The 18,158-nt window shown below is 40.5% G+C and overlaps 1 protein-coding gene across 5 annotated transcripts in view; it reads left to right on the top strand.

Annotated features, from left to right (window-relative positions):
* Window positions 1–18,158, top strand: part of LOC110976795 (calpain-B-like) — a 48,755-nt gene that overhangs the window by 16,898 nt on the left and 13,699 nt on the right. For 4 of the 5 annotated variants that reach the window (XM_022230381.2, XM_022230379.2, XM_022230377.2 and 1 more), the window contains exons 3-11: window positions 8,567–8,636; window positions 9,716–9,971; window positions 10,580–10,829; window positions 11,208–11,305; window positions 12,220–12,297; window positions 12,879–13,045; window positions 13,572–13,768; window positions 16,046–16,257; window positions 16,763–16,805. In XM_022230381.2, coding sequence (XP_022086073.2) covers window positions 8,567–8,636; window positions 9,716–9,971; window positions 10,580–10,829; window positions 11,208–11,305; window positions 12,220–12,297; window positions 12,879–13,045; window positions 13,572–13,768; window positions 16,046–16,257; window positions 16,763–16,805 — 1,371 coding nt within the window. Of the gene's footprint in view, window positions 1–8,566; window positions 8,637–9,715; window positions 9,972–10,579; window positions 10,830–11,207; window positions 11,306–12,219; window positions 12,298–12,878; window positions 13,046–13,571; window positions 13,769–16,045; window positions 16,258–16,762; window positions 16,806–17,463; window positions 17,491–18,158 lie in introns of all 5 variants that reach the window. The other variant, XM_022230380.2, reaches the window with a different exon arrangement.

The raw sequence follows: 18,158 nt of genomic DNA, 5'->3' as shown, positions 1-18,158 counted from the left end.
AATCTAATGGTGATGGTTGATTAAACTGTTCCTACCCACTCTGTGTCACATGCTGCTGTAAATTACATGTACATGCATCGTTATGTAGCCTGTATGCGTGTACATTGTACATGTACCGTTATGTAGCCTGTATGCGTGTACATTGTACATGTACATGTACCGTTATGTAGCCTGTACATGTATGCGCGTACATTGTACATGTACCGTTATGTAGCCTGTATGCGTGTACATTGTACATGTACCGTTATGTAGCCTGTATGCGTGTACATTGTACATGTACATGTACCGTTATGTAGCCTGTATGCGTGTACATTGTACATGTACATGTACCGTTATGTAGCCTGTATGCGTGTACATTGTACATGTACATGTACCGTTATGTAGCCTGTATGCGTGTACATTGTACATGTACATGTACATGCATCGTTATGTAGCCTGTATGCGTGTACATTGTGCACGTACCATGCCCATGGCGTGATCATGATGTGGAGTTGAAACCTTGTCAACTTTTTACTCCAGGTTTATGCACGTTTCTGATCTATCTGTACATGTCTATTTTCTGACGGAATGTCACATAATGTACATGCACTTTATAAAGTTTTGGCTTTCATCCACCTGTGGTCTTGCGCAGGATGTAATGTACATGTATGTGTATGCAGTACACGGATTGCATTCATGCATGTACATGTACCATATATGTACATAAAATAAAAGTACATGTACCTTTTGATACAGGTACTGCATACATGTACATGTACAAGAAAGGACGTTTTGATATAGGCACTAGACATTTTCAATTAACATCATGTCTGGTATGTATATTTACAGGATGATTTGCAAAACCTGTAAATTGAATTAGTATAGCACGTCAAGGTCCTTTAGCATACCTGTACATGTACAGTAAGTGTACTGCACTTTGCTTAACAATTGTGAAATATTTTCCAGTTTTGCCGGCATTGTTTCCACCTTGGTTCAAGGAAAAGATAAATAAAGTTCAATAAACACTCTTGACAAGTTGAGCTGGATTCAGTGGACACCATTACAGGCAGTGTTCTCCAAGATCCAATTCATAATTTGGTGGTGTAAATGTCAAGCAGGGGAGGCACAGCTACATGTACTGTTCAGGGCCCTTTTGGAGTTAAGGTCTAGTGCATTTCTGTCATGTCTGTGTAGATACATGTACATGTAGAAGTACAGTATATGGTAGATTTGTTTCTCTGTACAAATTGGAGAGTTACATGTAAGACATTTGAAGACAGCCTTTCTCATCAAGATAAAGTTGTACATGTACCGTTATATTGCTGTCTTGCATTCTTGCTAATGTACCGGTACAGTACACACTGGTAGCAGAAAGGGGGGCACTGGTTTTCCCCCCCCCCCCACTTTTTCAAAGGTGGTGGGACTCATGGCCCCCACTTTTTGGAGGTCCTATATTGGGTTGGGGCTTAATGGATCACCAGTTATGGCTGATCCTTGATGGTCTCACAGCTTTCCCCCTCCCACTTTGAAAATTGCTCCATCGCTGTATACCGATAGCATCCAAAATGTAAGCCAGGCAGCCTACTGTTAAAGCTTGGTGGCTTCTTTTTAAATATTGTGGGAGACAAGCAATACTTTGTAGGCCAACACAGCTCCTGTTAACTCTGTTTTCTGGAGAACACTGATTCTTGTGTGGCCCAGCTGTCCAGATTTCTGTTGCTTTTGCTATCCATCACCCAAATTGCTTGTACTCCTGAAGTTAGAATGGAAGCACAGAACAAAACAGACATGTCTGTATGTGTACAGTTGACTCTTGTTGTAAACAAGGTTGTGGGGACTAGCAATAACCATGCCAAAGTGTTTTTGATAGAAAACTGAAAAAAAGAGAGAAATACAAAAGAATTCAAGGGACTTTGGCCTTGAGAATTTGTTCTACCGTAATTCATGAACCTATAACATACCCAACAGGGAATGTGAGCAGTGAACAAAAGGCCTTTTGTCTGAGCTATGGATAATTGTGTCAGATTCAGCAGACCTCACACTTTTCTCTAGTTGAAGTCCACTGGATTCATTACAAGGGTGCACAGAGAAAACCCAAATCAGCCTGGCAAATGTACCAGTACATGCTCATGTACATGTACAACAATGTACATGTACTGGTATGCCTCCGTACATGTACCGGCATAAACTAACATTCTGTTTTCTAGGAGTAAGGTAGCCAAAGAAATTTTCAAATTACTCATACATGTATGTGTAAATTGCAACTTTTCCATTACATATTGTGCTTTGTACATGTACAATACTTACTGGTGCATGTACATGCAACTTGCTTGTTTTTTTAAAAGAAAAAATTATACAATTTCCTTTTGAGTTCCGTTATTCACTCACAAGAATAAAATCATATCAGGGAATGGAGTGGAGTGTTGGCTGAGTTTGGATACAGCTAAATGTACTGGTTGGTCTGCTGTTAGATTTCCTCTTTTTTCTAGAGGAAATTGTCATTGATTTGGAAAATTGGAAATCTATAAATGTTTATTTTGCTCCCAATACTGAGGTACCCATATCTGTAAACAACACCAAGGCTGGGTTCCAACTTGTTGAATTTCCACACTCTCCTCTATTGTTGACAGGAAAATCCCTGGGGGCGTTCTCGCCCCACTCTATCATTATGACCTCTTCCAGGTCAGGCAGATCAATCGATTTACACTTAGTTGAGTACATACATGTACATTGTAGTGGGAAGAATGGCCAATGTTGCAAATAGTGTAGCGCTATTAGAATGCCAAATTAAACCCACTGGAAACACAATGCTGGCAGTGTTCCTCAAGTTTTCCTCCAATCTCCTGACAAATGGCACTGCACAGGTCAAACTCTGTAGGCGGTTTTTACATTCCTTCATGAGCTTTCTTATACATGTATGTGTGAACTGTGTATGTACCATACATGTACATACATGTACCAGGTACATATTACATCTATGGTACAGTGTACAGGTACATTACATTGTTCATGTACATGTACATGTACATGCACCGTTTTGCACACGTCATATATTCCAGGGGTGAAAATAAAAATGGATGAGGGAGACAGGTTTTTCTCGTAACTTCATTTTCTAATAAATTGACTTTTTTTGTACATCATGATTTTCATGAGCACTGTTATTTAACAGTTTCAGAGGAAACATTAAGAGATAATTTGGGGATTTGTTCCCTTAAAAAGAATCTTGTGAATCATTAATTTATAGAAATACTCAAAATGATTTACATGTAGTCTATCTTTTTCTTTGAAAAAAATAGTCAAAAAAGCTTTCCTTTGGAAAAAAAATTTCTTGGAATTGAAATATTGATACTGGTTGTATTGTTTGACACTCCTGCTGTTGCTCAAAGATACATCTCTGATTGACCTGCATCGTTGGCTAACTCTATTCAAAGTATTCACTTGTCATGGTTTAACAGATACTGATACATGTTCTGTACATGTACCTGTACATTGTAACCCACTCAAACCCTTTCCTTTAAACCACTTAATTACATTTGTATTGTAAAACAGGCCTTTCGCCTGCTCATTGACAAAACTTTGGCCTGCTTGGGTGATATCGTCTCATACCACAGTCTACTGTGTTTGCTCTGTGTTCAAGTTCAGGAGATGACTTATTGACATACTACATACATGAAAGCAATTGCTACATTGTACTGCTTCTGTACAGGTACAAAGAAATACACGCACCCGGTAGGTGTTTTTCTAGCAAGAATACACGTGGGCCTATAAATTACACTCACATGTACTGATATGTTCACCTCTTTCTAGGGCTATTGAAATAAGATTTGTTTCTCGTCAGCGCCTGCATGTGATTTAGGCTCCGCATCAAAATCAAAATCCAACTCCCAACATCAAAAGCGTAAGGTTCCGGCAATCCCTTGCAGTAATCAGCACACACAAAAATCTGGAGCCCGGATGCCTGTTGGTACCTTGTCAGCCCAGTGTGGCAGCCAATAACTTTTAATGCATGTGAAAAGGATATTTTTTTCCATGACAGAAAGTAATGAATAAGGGGTAGTGAAAAAAAAAATCTAACTTTGAAAAAGCCCTGACAAGAAACACTAAATCAACTTTCATCGGCCTAGTCTCTGTACAGTGTATGTACAGTACATGTGCATTGGGATTTGCCCATTGAATGCTGCCAGGCATGCCTGGCAGTTGGTCCTTTCATTAATAGTGTTCAACAGGCTCGCATCAGATATGTTTGGCTTTCTTTATGTGCAACTGTAATATGCCTTTGAAAGAGTGAGTGGGTGTTAGCAGTAGAGACCAAGGTGACTTGCTGACTGGTTGATCAAAAAAAGTGAGTGGGCGTTACTAGCAAAAAGGAATGCAATGTTTTTCAGCTACTGGTACTAGTCGTTTTTTGCAACTTGCAGGTACATGTATATATGCGCTTTTATCAGTGTTTATGCAGGAAACATCAGAAGTGCACACATGCAATTATAAATAGGGAATAAATACATGTACATGCTTGGCCGGTCTTACTGTACGGTACATTGTAAATGTCCATTCTCCTGAGCTGGCCTCAAATGATGTTTGAGACCGGTCAAGCTCATTCATGAATTTATTCCCATTTCACATTCATAAATACCTTTTTGGTCACAAAATCAAAACAAGTCTGAAAAATGATAAATTTCCAATGATTTTTTCAATGATTTTATTTGATTTTTCAAAATACCCCTCTAGCCATATTATGGTTCTCAAACATGTACGTATACCAGGTATGTTGTCAGTATTATTTACAAACCGTCTCCTTACATGTGTAATATGTGCATACATGTGTGGTGCATTCTGCATGAGGGGGCAGGCGGATTGTGCTTTATCTACCATAAGTACACGTACATGTGTATATAGTACATGTACATGTATGACCAGCTATGGCACATGTATGTATATGAGGGGCTGTCAACCAATTGCAATGGCTTAACTCTGTTTAAGTACATGTATTTACAAATGTGTGATGATAATAATATAAACTTCAGTTACGTATTGTAGCAGTACATGTACATGTATGTACATGTAAGCACTGCCTGTATGTTGGATGTACATGTACTTTTACTTGTACTTACTTTGCTTGGACAAAGTTTACAGTGTGCAGTGTTATGACTTAAAGCTCACAGACGGTGTGAGTTTTGGGCCAATTTCACTCACCATGGTTGGAGTTTTCAATCCATTGTAAACAATTGTGAACAACCAACCTACCCATACCATAGTACTGGTACTTGTAGCCTTAAACTAGTTACAGTCAACAGAAAAATCAATTTGTCCCCCCCCCATTTTTTTGTACAAAAATTAGCAGCCATGTAGGACAGTATCTTTGAAAGCTGCAGTTACATGTAGCACTACTGATGGCTTGACATGACTGATTTGAAGAGTACATGTACAGTGAACCTCCAAATAAAATATGTTTTCTCTGAATTTTACCTGTTTAAATAAATATGGAAGTGTCCAAACCAAGTGCAAAGTTTGTCTTTACAATCAACTAAAAAACTTTTTTTAAGGGTTTTTTTAATGCGCACCAAGACGCAAAATTCTGAAAAACGTAAAGGTCAGCCGTTTGTTAATACAGTTGAGGGGAGTACAGAAATGAAGGCAGCCCAAACACGCACAAGCACAAGTCACGCACACATGCAGGACCTGCCACAATTTTTTCACACGGGACGGAATAGCAGGAAAAGAACTTAGTCTGGTATCCATGAATTGATAATCTGCAGTGAGGATTTGTTTATAGATATAGATACGACAGTTTGTTTCATTTTGCAAGTCGACCCCTTGCTTGTTGAATGAGGGAGTATATACACATGGGAATTATGCATCTTTGCATCCTGTATATACATACAATACATTCCAGCCTAAGCCACACTCTTCTTGAGATCCATGTACGTCCGGATCGGAAATTAATTATGGCAGAATCTGACAATATTTGGAGAGAATCAAGAGAGTATTCATAGGAACTTAACAATGAGGATTTCCAAGGCATTTCACTGGCCTCAACTTTTGATGATGACTCGCCCGACTCCCAGTCAGACAACGAAGGGAATGCTGAGGAACCGATCATTCGTGGCGAAGAGCCATACCTCTTTGATCCTGAGGCCCCCCGTCGCAGTGGAAGGAGATGGCTCACGGTCACAGAGTAAATCCCACGCAGACAGTATTCAGTTTATTCATAAACAAAGTGCTCTAAAGACCTTTGAAGAAACAATTTCTCAATACCTGTACAGTGATTATAGAGTAACCCATCCCACCCTAGCCCTGTCTCTTTTCCGAAACACTTCTCCGGACATGCCAGATTGCTGCCGTCTCGCTGCCATGTCGAACTAGAAGTCAGAACATTTGCAACAATATTGGGACAAAGCCTTCCTTCAGTTGAAAGTGAGATTAGATTTCAAACCCAACTGAGTCTTCAGTAGATGTATGGCTGATTCATCAGCACAATTTTCTGTAATTGAATGTTCACTGCACCATGATCAAAGACCACTTGGTCAACTTGAAATCTGACTGCGTTTGATGTGTTTGACAAAGTGGACCCACTTTCTGCATGTCTTCAAACCCCTTTTTGGAAACCTCAGAAAATTAACTTTGGAGTTTTAAGGCAATTCCAAGAACATCCACTGACCATGCAGGACTTCAGCATGTTAATTATTTCGATCAATCCTCCGAGACACAACATAATGTTGGTAAAATACCAGTAGCTAAGTATATTCCTTACTTACACAAGTCCACATACATGTACACATGCACAGTAAGAAATATCAAATACCGATACTGTTCAAACCGTGTAAAGCTTTTGCTGCATTTGGCTGTATCAGTAGTTTGCTGTTATACATGTACATGTATTTACCTTTTTGAAAGTCCAAATTTTACGCATGAAAATAAATGATTTAAATAACCCTAGGTCCTTTTCATAGGATACAACCTTAATCTTTCAAAATCCTCTGATATTTCTTGAAAATGCTCTGCTGAGGGGTGCCCACTACATGTACCTTAATCCTTCAAAATCATCCGACAATTCCTCACGCTATGTTAAGGCAGAGTGAATGGTATCCCGGAGCAATATTGAAGATTTCACATAATAATATAATGTACATGTAGGTATGACTTTATGCATAGCTGAACATAAACAACACAAGGTCCAACCCACAACCTTGAGCAGTGCATCCTTTGCAATTAGGAATGCAATTTTGCCATGCAGCCTCAATCCTCCAAAATCCTCCAAAACTGCCCAATGGAATTTGAAGGAATGGTTGTGCTGTGTGCCGGCAGTCAAATTTTCAATTACGACTAGTCAAATCTGAATTTTTTGAGGATGTGTACATACCGGTACATGAAAACCTGTCATTTACAACACTGTATAATCCACTAACTTTTGACAAGAGCTACACAGGTGTACCAGTACATGTCTGCGTATACACTTTTCATACATGTACATGTACTGTACTGTATGAAATTCCGTTGGTTCTAATTTACCTCATAATCCATCCATTTTCAGCAAGAGCTGCATATGTATGTACATGTATGTATGTACTGATACTTATACATGTACAGTACATAAAGCCTATCCATCCAATGTGGAGTGAAGTATTGTATCAGTACACAGGCTTCCTGTCACAGTGAGTAATCAGTGCTAATAATTGTTCCATGCAGCTGCTCTACATGTTTGCTATCATGCAAAGAATCCACAGGCTTAGGCCTACTGTCATCAACCCAGGATGCACGCCTTGCCTTGCCTTGACGAGTGAACAGGATACCTTTCTATAAGATGACACTCCAAAAATGGCTATGGAATGGAATGCGGCTCAGTTCGTTCATTCCTACATGTACATGTACTGTACACGGGAGTTTTAATCATCTGGCTGAGATTGTTGGTAGTGCCTCTGGCAGGACTTCATCTGTCCAAATTGCCTGAGCATTGGAGAACAAAATTAATTTACATGTAATCATCATCCAATCACAGTATATCAGTATTTCTTAGAATGAAAGAGTGGTTTTAAAAACTTTCCTTTATGCTTAGAAGCATATGGTTAATGATTAGTTGCTGTTTGTACACGTATGTATTTGTATACAAGGTATATTGTTATTGCAGAAATTGTCCTATATTTTAACTTAAAATTACTCATTATCAGATAACATTAAAATGCATTGATGAATGTTAAAATTGAATGAAACTCCAAATTTTTTACAAATGAAGAAAAGGTACCGGTAAGCATTTCCACCCTTTTTTCAGTGACCAGTAAGAACACAAACAAAATTTGATTAGTTGTTGCCTTTATGGTTGTATGGCGCAGTGTGTGAAAGGTAAACTGTACATGTACATGCACCACAGGTACATGTACTGTACATGTAGCTGGCTGCATGACGATTAAAGTTTATATTAGTAATGGGAAAGCATTTAGAAAAAGGAGAATCTATAAAAAGTGAAATGTACGTGTATTATGACTTCTCTAAAACTGCAAGCGCACCTTAAGTTTATAGGATCATGTGCATAAATGTGGTGTCACTCCAGTAATGACCAGGAAATAACCCTTGATCTCTCCACACTCAACAGGAACTCTGCCAAGACCCCAAGTTGTTTGTGGGAGGGGCCAGTCGGTTTGACATTGAACAGGGACAGCTTGGTAAGAAATCTTCATTTGCATCATAATATGCAGAAATCAGTTTGGTTTTTTTCTTCTTAACTTTATAGACAAAAAGGCATTTTGCGTTCCATCTCTTTGCCAACCAAATTGCAGTTAAAACCCTTTGGACAAATTTTCCACTGAATGGGATAAAAAGTCCCATATATCATTCCAAAAAGTAGCCTCAAAAATTCGTAAGGCTTCTTAAGATCAGTTACCATAAGTTTAAACCCCCTCCGTGCAAAAGCGTAAGAATTTATGGAGAGAACTGGCCTTTGAGATACATGTACATACAGATTTGGTGAAGTTGTTTCTATCAAGGCTGTAAGTCCCCTTGCAATTGCAGGAAAACTTCACTCTTTATTGAACTCTTCCAAGGGCCCATTCAACTGTGGTTCACCAAGCTTTCTAAGTTTCGTTCAATTCAAGAAATACGTGTATGTAATTAGTCTTCCGTTTTGCTGCCGCGGTTTCATTGTTTCGCCATGAGGTACTAGCCCCGTCTCAAGGTGTCCATGCAGATTTAAAGACTAAATTCCCCACGTGTGCAACAGTCATATGTGTGAGTAAGAACTTGTTTGCGCCTTGATCTCATTGCTAGTACGGTGCGCGTGTGAACGGCCAATGTGTGTACACACAATGTACCGTACCGCACCGCTGCGCTGGGCCGGCTGCCACTGCATGCTTGAGGCTCACGCCCTCTGTAGCGCTTGCAAGTATCGGGACCGGCGTGGTGCGGACGACCCAATCATGTGGTAGAGTGGTGCAATTCAGCATCCAGCGTAATTTGTTCATTAAAAGCAAGCATTTGAAAAGAGTTTGGTACGCATTTACCCTTTTTTTTTAGTACTTTGCCGAAAGTTTTCCTTTCTTTTTTAAGCCATTCTTAGAGGGAAATTTTGCAATTTCTGTTTCGAGCAGTGGATTCCGTTTCAAAGCGTTGATTCCGCGAATTCCCTCCATTTTCCGCGATCGCGGAAAATCATTGGCTCTACATATGCCATCATGCTATCACAATCCCAGCCAACTTGGCAGAGTCCATTCACGTCCCAGTACATGTATCTGCAAATCCCACCCAGGTGACTGCTGGTTTCTGGCCGCTCTGGCCTCACTGTCCCTGGACGACTACCTCCTGAAGAAAGTCTGCCCAGAGGATGACCAGGACTTTGGCCGCAATTACTGCGGGGCCTTCCGTTTCTACTTCTGGCAGTACGGCAAGTGGCAGGAGGTGGTGGTGGACGACCGCCTGCCCACCTACAATGGACAGTTGGTCTTCGTCCACTCCAGTGAGAAGAATGAGTTCTGGAGTGCTCTGCTGGAGAAGGCTTATGCCAAGTAAGTCTCATCGGTAGGATTTGGGTAAAATTTACATCCCCTCCCTTTCCTAGCAAAGGGAAATGAAAGTGCATAGGATAAGGGCTGCAGTACCCCTGGTTGTACCTGTGCTGAAATAATTTTCTCTGTATTCCTCTCTAACTCTCGTTAGAGAGTTAACTAAGTAGGACCTGGCATGCAGGATTTAAGCTGTCCTCGTTCTCTACCAGAGGCATTCAAAGGACTCCCCGTCATATATTCACATACAGGCAGAAATCTTGTGTGAACTGCTTGAACATAGATGTACATGTACATGTAGTCAACAATCACCAGTGCAGTACTTCTCTTCAGGTTCTGTGCGGAGCAGTACATGGGGTGAAAGGCCTGAGCCAGTGAGGTCACAGGCTTTTGAGGGGAGGATCACCCACCCTTTATTAAATGGTCTTTATTTACACCCGTGAAAGGTCATAGTATTTAAACTTTTGCTTGTACATTTGTTTGTCTACCTGTGACTAGCACACTAGTTTTAGCAATTCCATTTCTGTCCAGACCCCATCTCTGAGTATCTACCTGATTCCAGAGTTCACCTTCTGTGATGTACCACCTGTTGTTTTATTTTCCTTCTGCAGATTACACAGCAGCTACGAGGCCCTGAAAGGCGGCAACACTTTGGAGGCCATGGAGGACTTCACCGGTGGGTTTTCCGAGTCTCATGACCTGAAGAAAGCCCCTAAGAACCTGTTCAAGATCATGTTTGATGCCTACAACCATGACTCCCAGATGGGCTGCTCCATTGACGCCAACCCGAACGAGATCGAGGCCAAACTTGATAATGGACTGATCAAGGGCCATGCATACACCATCACAGATGTCAGAAGGGTAAGGCAGTGGATTCACACACATGCACCTCATTACCTTTTTCTTTTTGACTTGGGATCCTGGCCAATGGCACAGTATCGTTCTCCCTGAATTCCCAGCTTTGAAATGGGGGACAAGGAAAAAAGTCTTATCGTGTGGAAAATGGAAGGAAAATCTGGAGTGACTCTTGAGCTGAAATTCATGCATTCATGTTTGAATACAAAAATACCAGAACATGAACTTGTGTGATTATTTGAGAAAAGGTACAGAGACCGTAAAGTTAAATGACTAAAGCTCTAATCACGGCACAGAGTGAAGATTACTGGTCTCATCCTTACTTGATTTCCTCTATAAGTATGCAAGAACATCGTGAATTTTGCTCTTCACACATGTTTGAAGGTGGCGATTCCTGGATATGGCTCCACCAAGCCAGTACGTCTCATCCGCATCCGTAATCCCTGGGGGCAGAAAGAGTGGAATGGCCGCTGGAGTGACAAGTAAGTCCAAAAAAGAGTTCCTGAGTTCACTTGGAGAATCTGGTTGTCATTTCAGTGTGGTAGGAAGGACTGCATTTTGAGTTTTACTCAGTTGCATGTAAATTTAAAAGTTAAAAGCAAGCTTGTAAGATTATGAACCACAATATTGATCTAGATGAAGTATTACAGACCGAGTACTTGTAAAAGCTCAATCTACATGTATCATAGACAACGTGTCCCATCCTCTGAATCACAATTATATTAAACTTAGAAGCGGAAGACGATGGAAATGATTTAAAGCTAGATCATCTTGATATGCAAACTCCTTCGTATCATTCTCCATCAGACAAATGATTGAGAACTTATTCCAGATCTCTTGGTTCTAAATGAAATGAATTAGAGTAATAGCAGCGGATAAGTGATAATGTATTACACATCCACAGTTTTTTGTTAAACTGTATTTATTATTCATTCATTGTTTATGGATGCCTGTATCCTGTGTTAATATGTACTTTGTTTAAAGAGCCGAAATCTATGTCAGTAATGCAAATTTTCTGCAGGATAAATTTGAATTTGAAATTTTGAATTTGAAATAGTTTTGGATGTTGTTACTTCTGACAAGGAAACAAACTGAATACTGCAGATCGTACCTTCTCACTAACGTTATTTCCTAATGGCCTTATAAAACTAGAGATCAATAGTGTACCCATCCTTGCACCTGTTCGCTTTGCCATTTGGCCAATTTAAGCCCTTTGATTATTGATCAAAAAGTGGGATCCAATATTAGCTGGGGGTTTGTGCTGCACTTTGATGTTATGCTCTGATTAGACAGGCTCATAAGGTTATCCTAGGTACTGTATTAGCTGTGGGATGGGTTAGCACTAGTCAGTGTTTGCTAAGCTGTGGCTTGTTTTATCACTCATTCTGTGTTGCAGCTCCTCTGAATGGAGGAGCATTCCAGACAGCGAGCGCAGGAGACTTGGCCTGGTGACTGAAGATGACGGTGAATTTTGGTAAGTGGAATATGTCTCCTTTGTTTTCTCCCTTTTCTGTCTTATACTGATACATTCAGCAATAGGGGTTATATATTGCAATGGTACAGTAAATGTGATGTGTAAACACCACAGTACCAAAATCTACCTTACTCCATTTGGATCCTAATTTTGACAAAAACAAAACACCCAAATTTGTAGAAAACATCTGATCACCCCTTCAAAGATAGAGTAAACAACGGCTTATTCTGAACATAACCACACTACCTTTCATTGGACTAGAGAATCTAAGAAAGACCCCTGTATAAACGCCAATGTCTTTATAGTCCCCGAAAAAGCCTACCCAAATGTGTGGGAAGGTTTTTGGTGCTACTATTTGTGCATACCTTCGATTTGGACTACTGCAAAGGTAGAAATATCTTGCACAGCTATTGATACAATCTCAGAAGTTATTGAGGTATTGTATGATCCCATATGCATCATCGGGTCTATAGAGTAATTGAGTTAGTGGTACATGTATCTCCCAAGTTGAAAGAGTTGGTCATTCAGTCTATATTTTTTTGGCTGAAATAATTCACTGATTTTGATTGTCTTCCCGTCAGGATGGAGTACACCGATTTCATTCGTGAGTACAATCGCGTGGATATCTGCCATCTGGATCCTACCAAGGCCCCAGGTGGGAAGAGGAAGTCCAAGAAGTGGGTGACCAACGAGATTGATGGCCGCTGGCAGAAACACACTTCAGCAGGTGGCTGCCGTAACTTCCCAGGTATGGAGTACCCCTGCACTGCCTTTGTATGTTGAGCCAACAACATCTATTCAATTTGACCTTCTCAGATTCTTCAACATCTACTGAGAGGTTCTTTATGGACTTCTTGACATAATTGAGGAGTATTCTTTAGACAGAGCACAATGATCCTTGAAAGTTAACCTGCATTGAGTTCCTACACAATGGAAGATGTTGGAGTATTGAGTAACCTTCAAGGTTTCTAACTGAAAGACCCTGGGGAATTGCATTTAATGAAATGCTGTAGTACTGTGTGAGGTGACAAGCTGTCCTTCTTCAGCTTGCCTGAATGTGTTTACCATTTTGCTGTATGGGAGAAGGTGTCTCTAGTGTGTGCACTGAAATTGACAGTAGCAACATTGTTGAATAACTTTGGTTCAGCGTTATGGCTACTGTAATCCTGGCGCTCACAAATTGTAAAGATGATGTGGATCTGTTGCACATTCTCTCTAAAATAACGTTCTGAATTTCTTCCCCCCCCCCTCCCCCGTGACCCACACCCGAGCAGACACCTTCTGGGTCAACCCCCAGATTGAGATGAAACTCAGTGAAATTGACGATGACGACGATGATGACGATGACGATGACAGTCCTGCCGCCAAACAGAAGGGCTGCACTGTTATGATTGGACTGATGCAAAAGCACAGGCGCAAGCAGATGAAGATGGGGGTTGGCAACCTGACCATTGGATTTGCCATCTACGAGGTGAGGAACCAGTCTCTGGAGTTGCTTTTGACCGGGGGGGGGTTAGATGTGGAGCCAATGATTTCCCGTTTCAAGAATGGGTATGTTCTGTTTTGCCAAATCCTGTATTCCGCTGATGTTACAGCAGGATTCAACCTTATTACTGGTTCACTAGCCACATTCTACAGTAGTCAAGATCCTAGAAGTCTAGACAAATTCTTTTCTCAATAGTCCCGGCATCTAGTGAAAACTAGTATGCGTATCAGATGAGCTAGTGTTTGTGTCTGCAGGATAAGGTGGGGCAAATTAAACATTGTCGATATATCGATATTATCGATATGGGTTTACATCGATATCGCCAGTGTTAGTTATTTGGTAATATTGATATATCAAAAATATTGGGTTTTGGAGAAATATCAAAACTATTGAAATCTCGAACTTTATTAAAAAATACGAAAGTATTACCATAATTTTTGATAAGCTACATGTACGGCTGACTTTGGTTCTCACGCTGAGTGAAAAATGGCCCTGTAGCTCATACTCCAGGCGGCTTATACCGAGACATTTGAAGAATAAACTCAGTCACCTATCTCAGTCTCACACTCACTTTGCCACGAAAATAACCTCCAAAAAATAGAATTATTTGCTAACCAAATGTACGTAGACTAGCACCATGTGCTGATGATATCACTATGCACGGCAGTGTGTATCCCATCCCATATAGGCAAAGCACGCAATACAGGCACTAGAACATGTCGCCAAAGTGAATTGGATCACACTTATATTGTGTAGTGGTGTACCCTTAGAACAATTTACCAGCAGTTCACGCCTGTTACCCGGTATAATACCTTGAAAATTAAAATGAATAAAATTTTTTATATTGATAATATCAATATTTTTAAAAAAAGATTTATCGGTATCAGCAAAAATACGGTATCGACAGTGCCTAGGGCAAATCCGTGCTGGAGTCGACAAAATTGATTCCACACTCTCAAACACAAATAATCTGCTGACTTGGTGAAGAAACTGTGACGGTGATCGAGCCAACTCAAAGAACTTCAGGGCCGGATATTATTATTATATATTATTTTTATACCAGTGCCAGAGACATGCTTTGGGCACCAGTGTCCTGTGACTTTTCCCTAAAGATCCCTGAGTAGTTTGTGGTTTTATTTATACTTGTAGTAATCCCCTTCCTTGCCATTTTTCCGTGTTACACATTTGTGTAGTGTCTCAGCCTATTTGGCTGGACAAGTTCACCAATCTCATGCACTCTAACTTAGGGACAATTATTGGCAACATGTCGTTGATCTCCCAACTTGTTTATCTCGTGCTACACTTCTGCTGGTGCTGCAAGTCAGTGACAAAAACTTACATACTGTCTTTCTACAAGTGCAATTTGCTAAAACTATTGCTATAGCCTGCTATTTTGGGGAAACTTAAGTGTAACATCAAGAACGAACGATACTACTTAAAAATTCATTTTCTATTGGGGTATATTTCTTTCAAAAAATTGTTCAAGACCAACATCATTCAAAAAAATTGATATGCTCTAGTGGAATGTTTCTCAGACATCACAAAGATGCAAGAGATACGCTCAGAAGAGACTTTTCTGCCTCACATTTATTCTTCTTGCACCATGAGCACCGGAAAGAACGGCATGCATGCCGAAGTTGCACTCATCCGTAAGTCATACCATGGGCTGCGTTGTTATATCTGCACTTCATGTCTGAGGAATACATCATTAGCATTGTTTGCTGTGCCCAACAAAATGTTTGACTTTGAATACAGTCTTTGAATATTGATATACAGGATTTGGAGTTGAACTGGGCGATGAGGAAACTGCATGAAACCTACCACATTGTCTTTCCTTTATGATAAAAAACTCCAGCAGCACTGGGCACAGCCACTAGGCGCGGCCACTGGGCACAGCCACTGGGCATGGCCACTGGGCACGGCCACTGGGCACAGGCAGATAAATGCTTCTAGATGATTACATCACGTTCCTTTTGGATTTCCAGGGATTAAAGCAACTGTAAAAGTGTGTCCCAATTATCATACTCGTAATAAAGATGCTATTAACTGCTGTTTGACACTGCCAGGTTGAAGAAAAGCTTGTCTCATCTATATTCTTGGCCTAACCCACCTTGTGTTTTGTCAGTTTCCTCGTTTGTGATGGGACTGAAGAAATTGACTCATCGTAAGTACGGTCGTGTCTTGAGCATGCTCACATACACTGTGTTTCATAGTGCATTCACCCACACGCTTATTTGTTATCAACCGTTTTTGCCCGTACAGTACAAGGATGACAAAGTGTCCAAGCTGCCCAAGGATTTCTTCCTGTACAATGCCTCCAAGGCTCGGTCACCCACTTTCATCAACACGCGAGAGATCATGGGCCGCTTCAAGTTGCCCCCAGGTCGCTACTGCATCGTCCCCTCGACCTTTGAACCCAACCAGGACGGGGACTTCCTGCTGCGTATCTACAGCTTGAAGGACAGCTCCTCTGTGTAAGTGCTGAGCATAATGACGTTACTCACTCATTGGATCTGTAACGAGTCTTTCATTTTGTTGACTAGTATTGAATTTTGCCAGGAATTGTGCAAGTTTTTCTTCTTTTTTTTTCTTCAAAAAGTGTGCCATGCACGTACCTTGCCTCTGTATCTGCTCTCATAATTTAAACAAGCTTCCCTCTTTTCATGATAGGCTTGAGAGCTTAAGTGTAGCAGATACAAGTATGTTTCTTCCTTCATCCTGCCAGGGGAAATGGAGTTAGACATTTCTTAATCTGAGTGTTATCTTCAGACAGATAAAAATATACGGTGTGGGCATTGGGCAGGAGTTGACCAGATTTTTCTGCATGTAGATCCCATGTGATCCCATTATATCGCCTGGCCAAATGTTTTACACTACATTGTAACTGTGCTGAAATCAACAGTGTATCCTTGCCCGCCAAAAAAAACCAGAAGAAAAGGGAAATTTGAACTGTAAACAATAATTTGTTTGACCCAACAGAACTTTGGATGAGAAGACAGGAATTGTGGACATTCCCAGGGAGGTAAGTAATCTGTTCATGAATAATTTTTCAGGGGGGAGGGGGCCATGTCGTGTTCACAGTCAAATTCTGACCTTGTGTTTATGTGAATACATTGTTTGAAAGAGTCACAACATTCAAGATGTTCTCTGATGCAGCAATGTAGAATGGAATCAATGGTAAGGGAATAATTCAGCCTTATTTAGGGTGGAACTACTAGCAAACCTATTAAGTTACTGACCTCTGCATTGACAATGAATTTCCAATTATGTTGTGTCAGACTTCATCGAGAACTATCCTGAAAGGGGGATTTCCGTTGATTTGAACTCAATTCCTTGTGAACCTGAACATTTGTTGTGAATGCATTCTGTGCATATCAAATCATCTTGTAATGTTTTTACTCAGCTATGCTTCACATAGTTAGGAAAAAGATAAAATAACATATGAATATAATTTATGAAAGCAAATGGCCATGCAAGCTATTGTGCTGTTTTTTTATGGCCCAACTATTGTAGTAAAGTACTTGTAGAAGCACAGTGAACTGCGTATTACCAGATGCCACCTTGTAAATCACATGATAATGGGTTACAGATCATGCGATCTCACTTCCGTCTGCTCCTGCAATGATTTTAACCAGACATTTGTCTTGTGATATTCCACACCTGTTACTGCTCCATGACAGGGGCCATCTGCCAGGGCTGCTTCCAAGGTAAACGGTGTCAGGAGGATTTGATATGCAGATATGGAATCATGCATTATTCATGCATTGTCAAACATGGACCTGGTGTCTTCCTTACAGCCTGGCATTTATCCGTTCTTTGTGCATACATGTACATCTATTCATGTCGTCATTCTGAAGCTGATCTGAAACCAAACGAGGAGACTTTGCCTTGCATCTTTGAAACCATGCATATCAGTTGGATATATTCGTGTATCCAAGTGAAGGGTATTTTGCAGTTGGTGCTTTATAAGGAAAGAGGGTTTGATATTACATAGAGTTCTTTTCTCAATCCCAATCTCAGCTTTAGCAAAGCAAAACCAAAAGAAACAGAAGATATTTTGTTTTGCATGTGGTAACTTGAATCCACCACCACGCCTTGAGTTACTTGGGTTCTGCACAATTCTACAAACTGTTGGGGTTATTTGGTTCTCATCTGCACCTTAGCATATTGGACATCCACATCTGATACTGCCGAATGCTTCGGCCTTGGTTGGAAAATACAGCAAGTTGTGTTTCTTGTACATTCCAAGCCTACCATTTTAGACCTTTTCCACCACCGTGGATTCAATTCTCAAGTCACAGCTTATGTCAAGCAATTTGATGCATCTGTCTGGACAGTGTATCAATGTTTAATTTAACTTCTGTCCTGATTTGGT

The sequence above is a fragment of the Acanthaster planci genome, linkage group LG01, assembly GCF_054643075.1.
Source record: "Acanthaster planci isolate LZ-2023a linkage group LG01, COTS_SCS, whole genome shotgun sequence".
Taxonomy (NCBI): Eukaryota; Metazoa; Echinodermata; class Asteroidea; order Valvatida; family Acanthasteridae; genus Acanthaster; species Acanthaster planci.
Note: the sequence above shows the minus strand (reverse complement) of the source record. Positions and strands in the feature narration are given on the sequence as shown.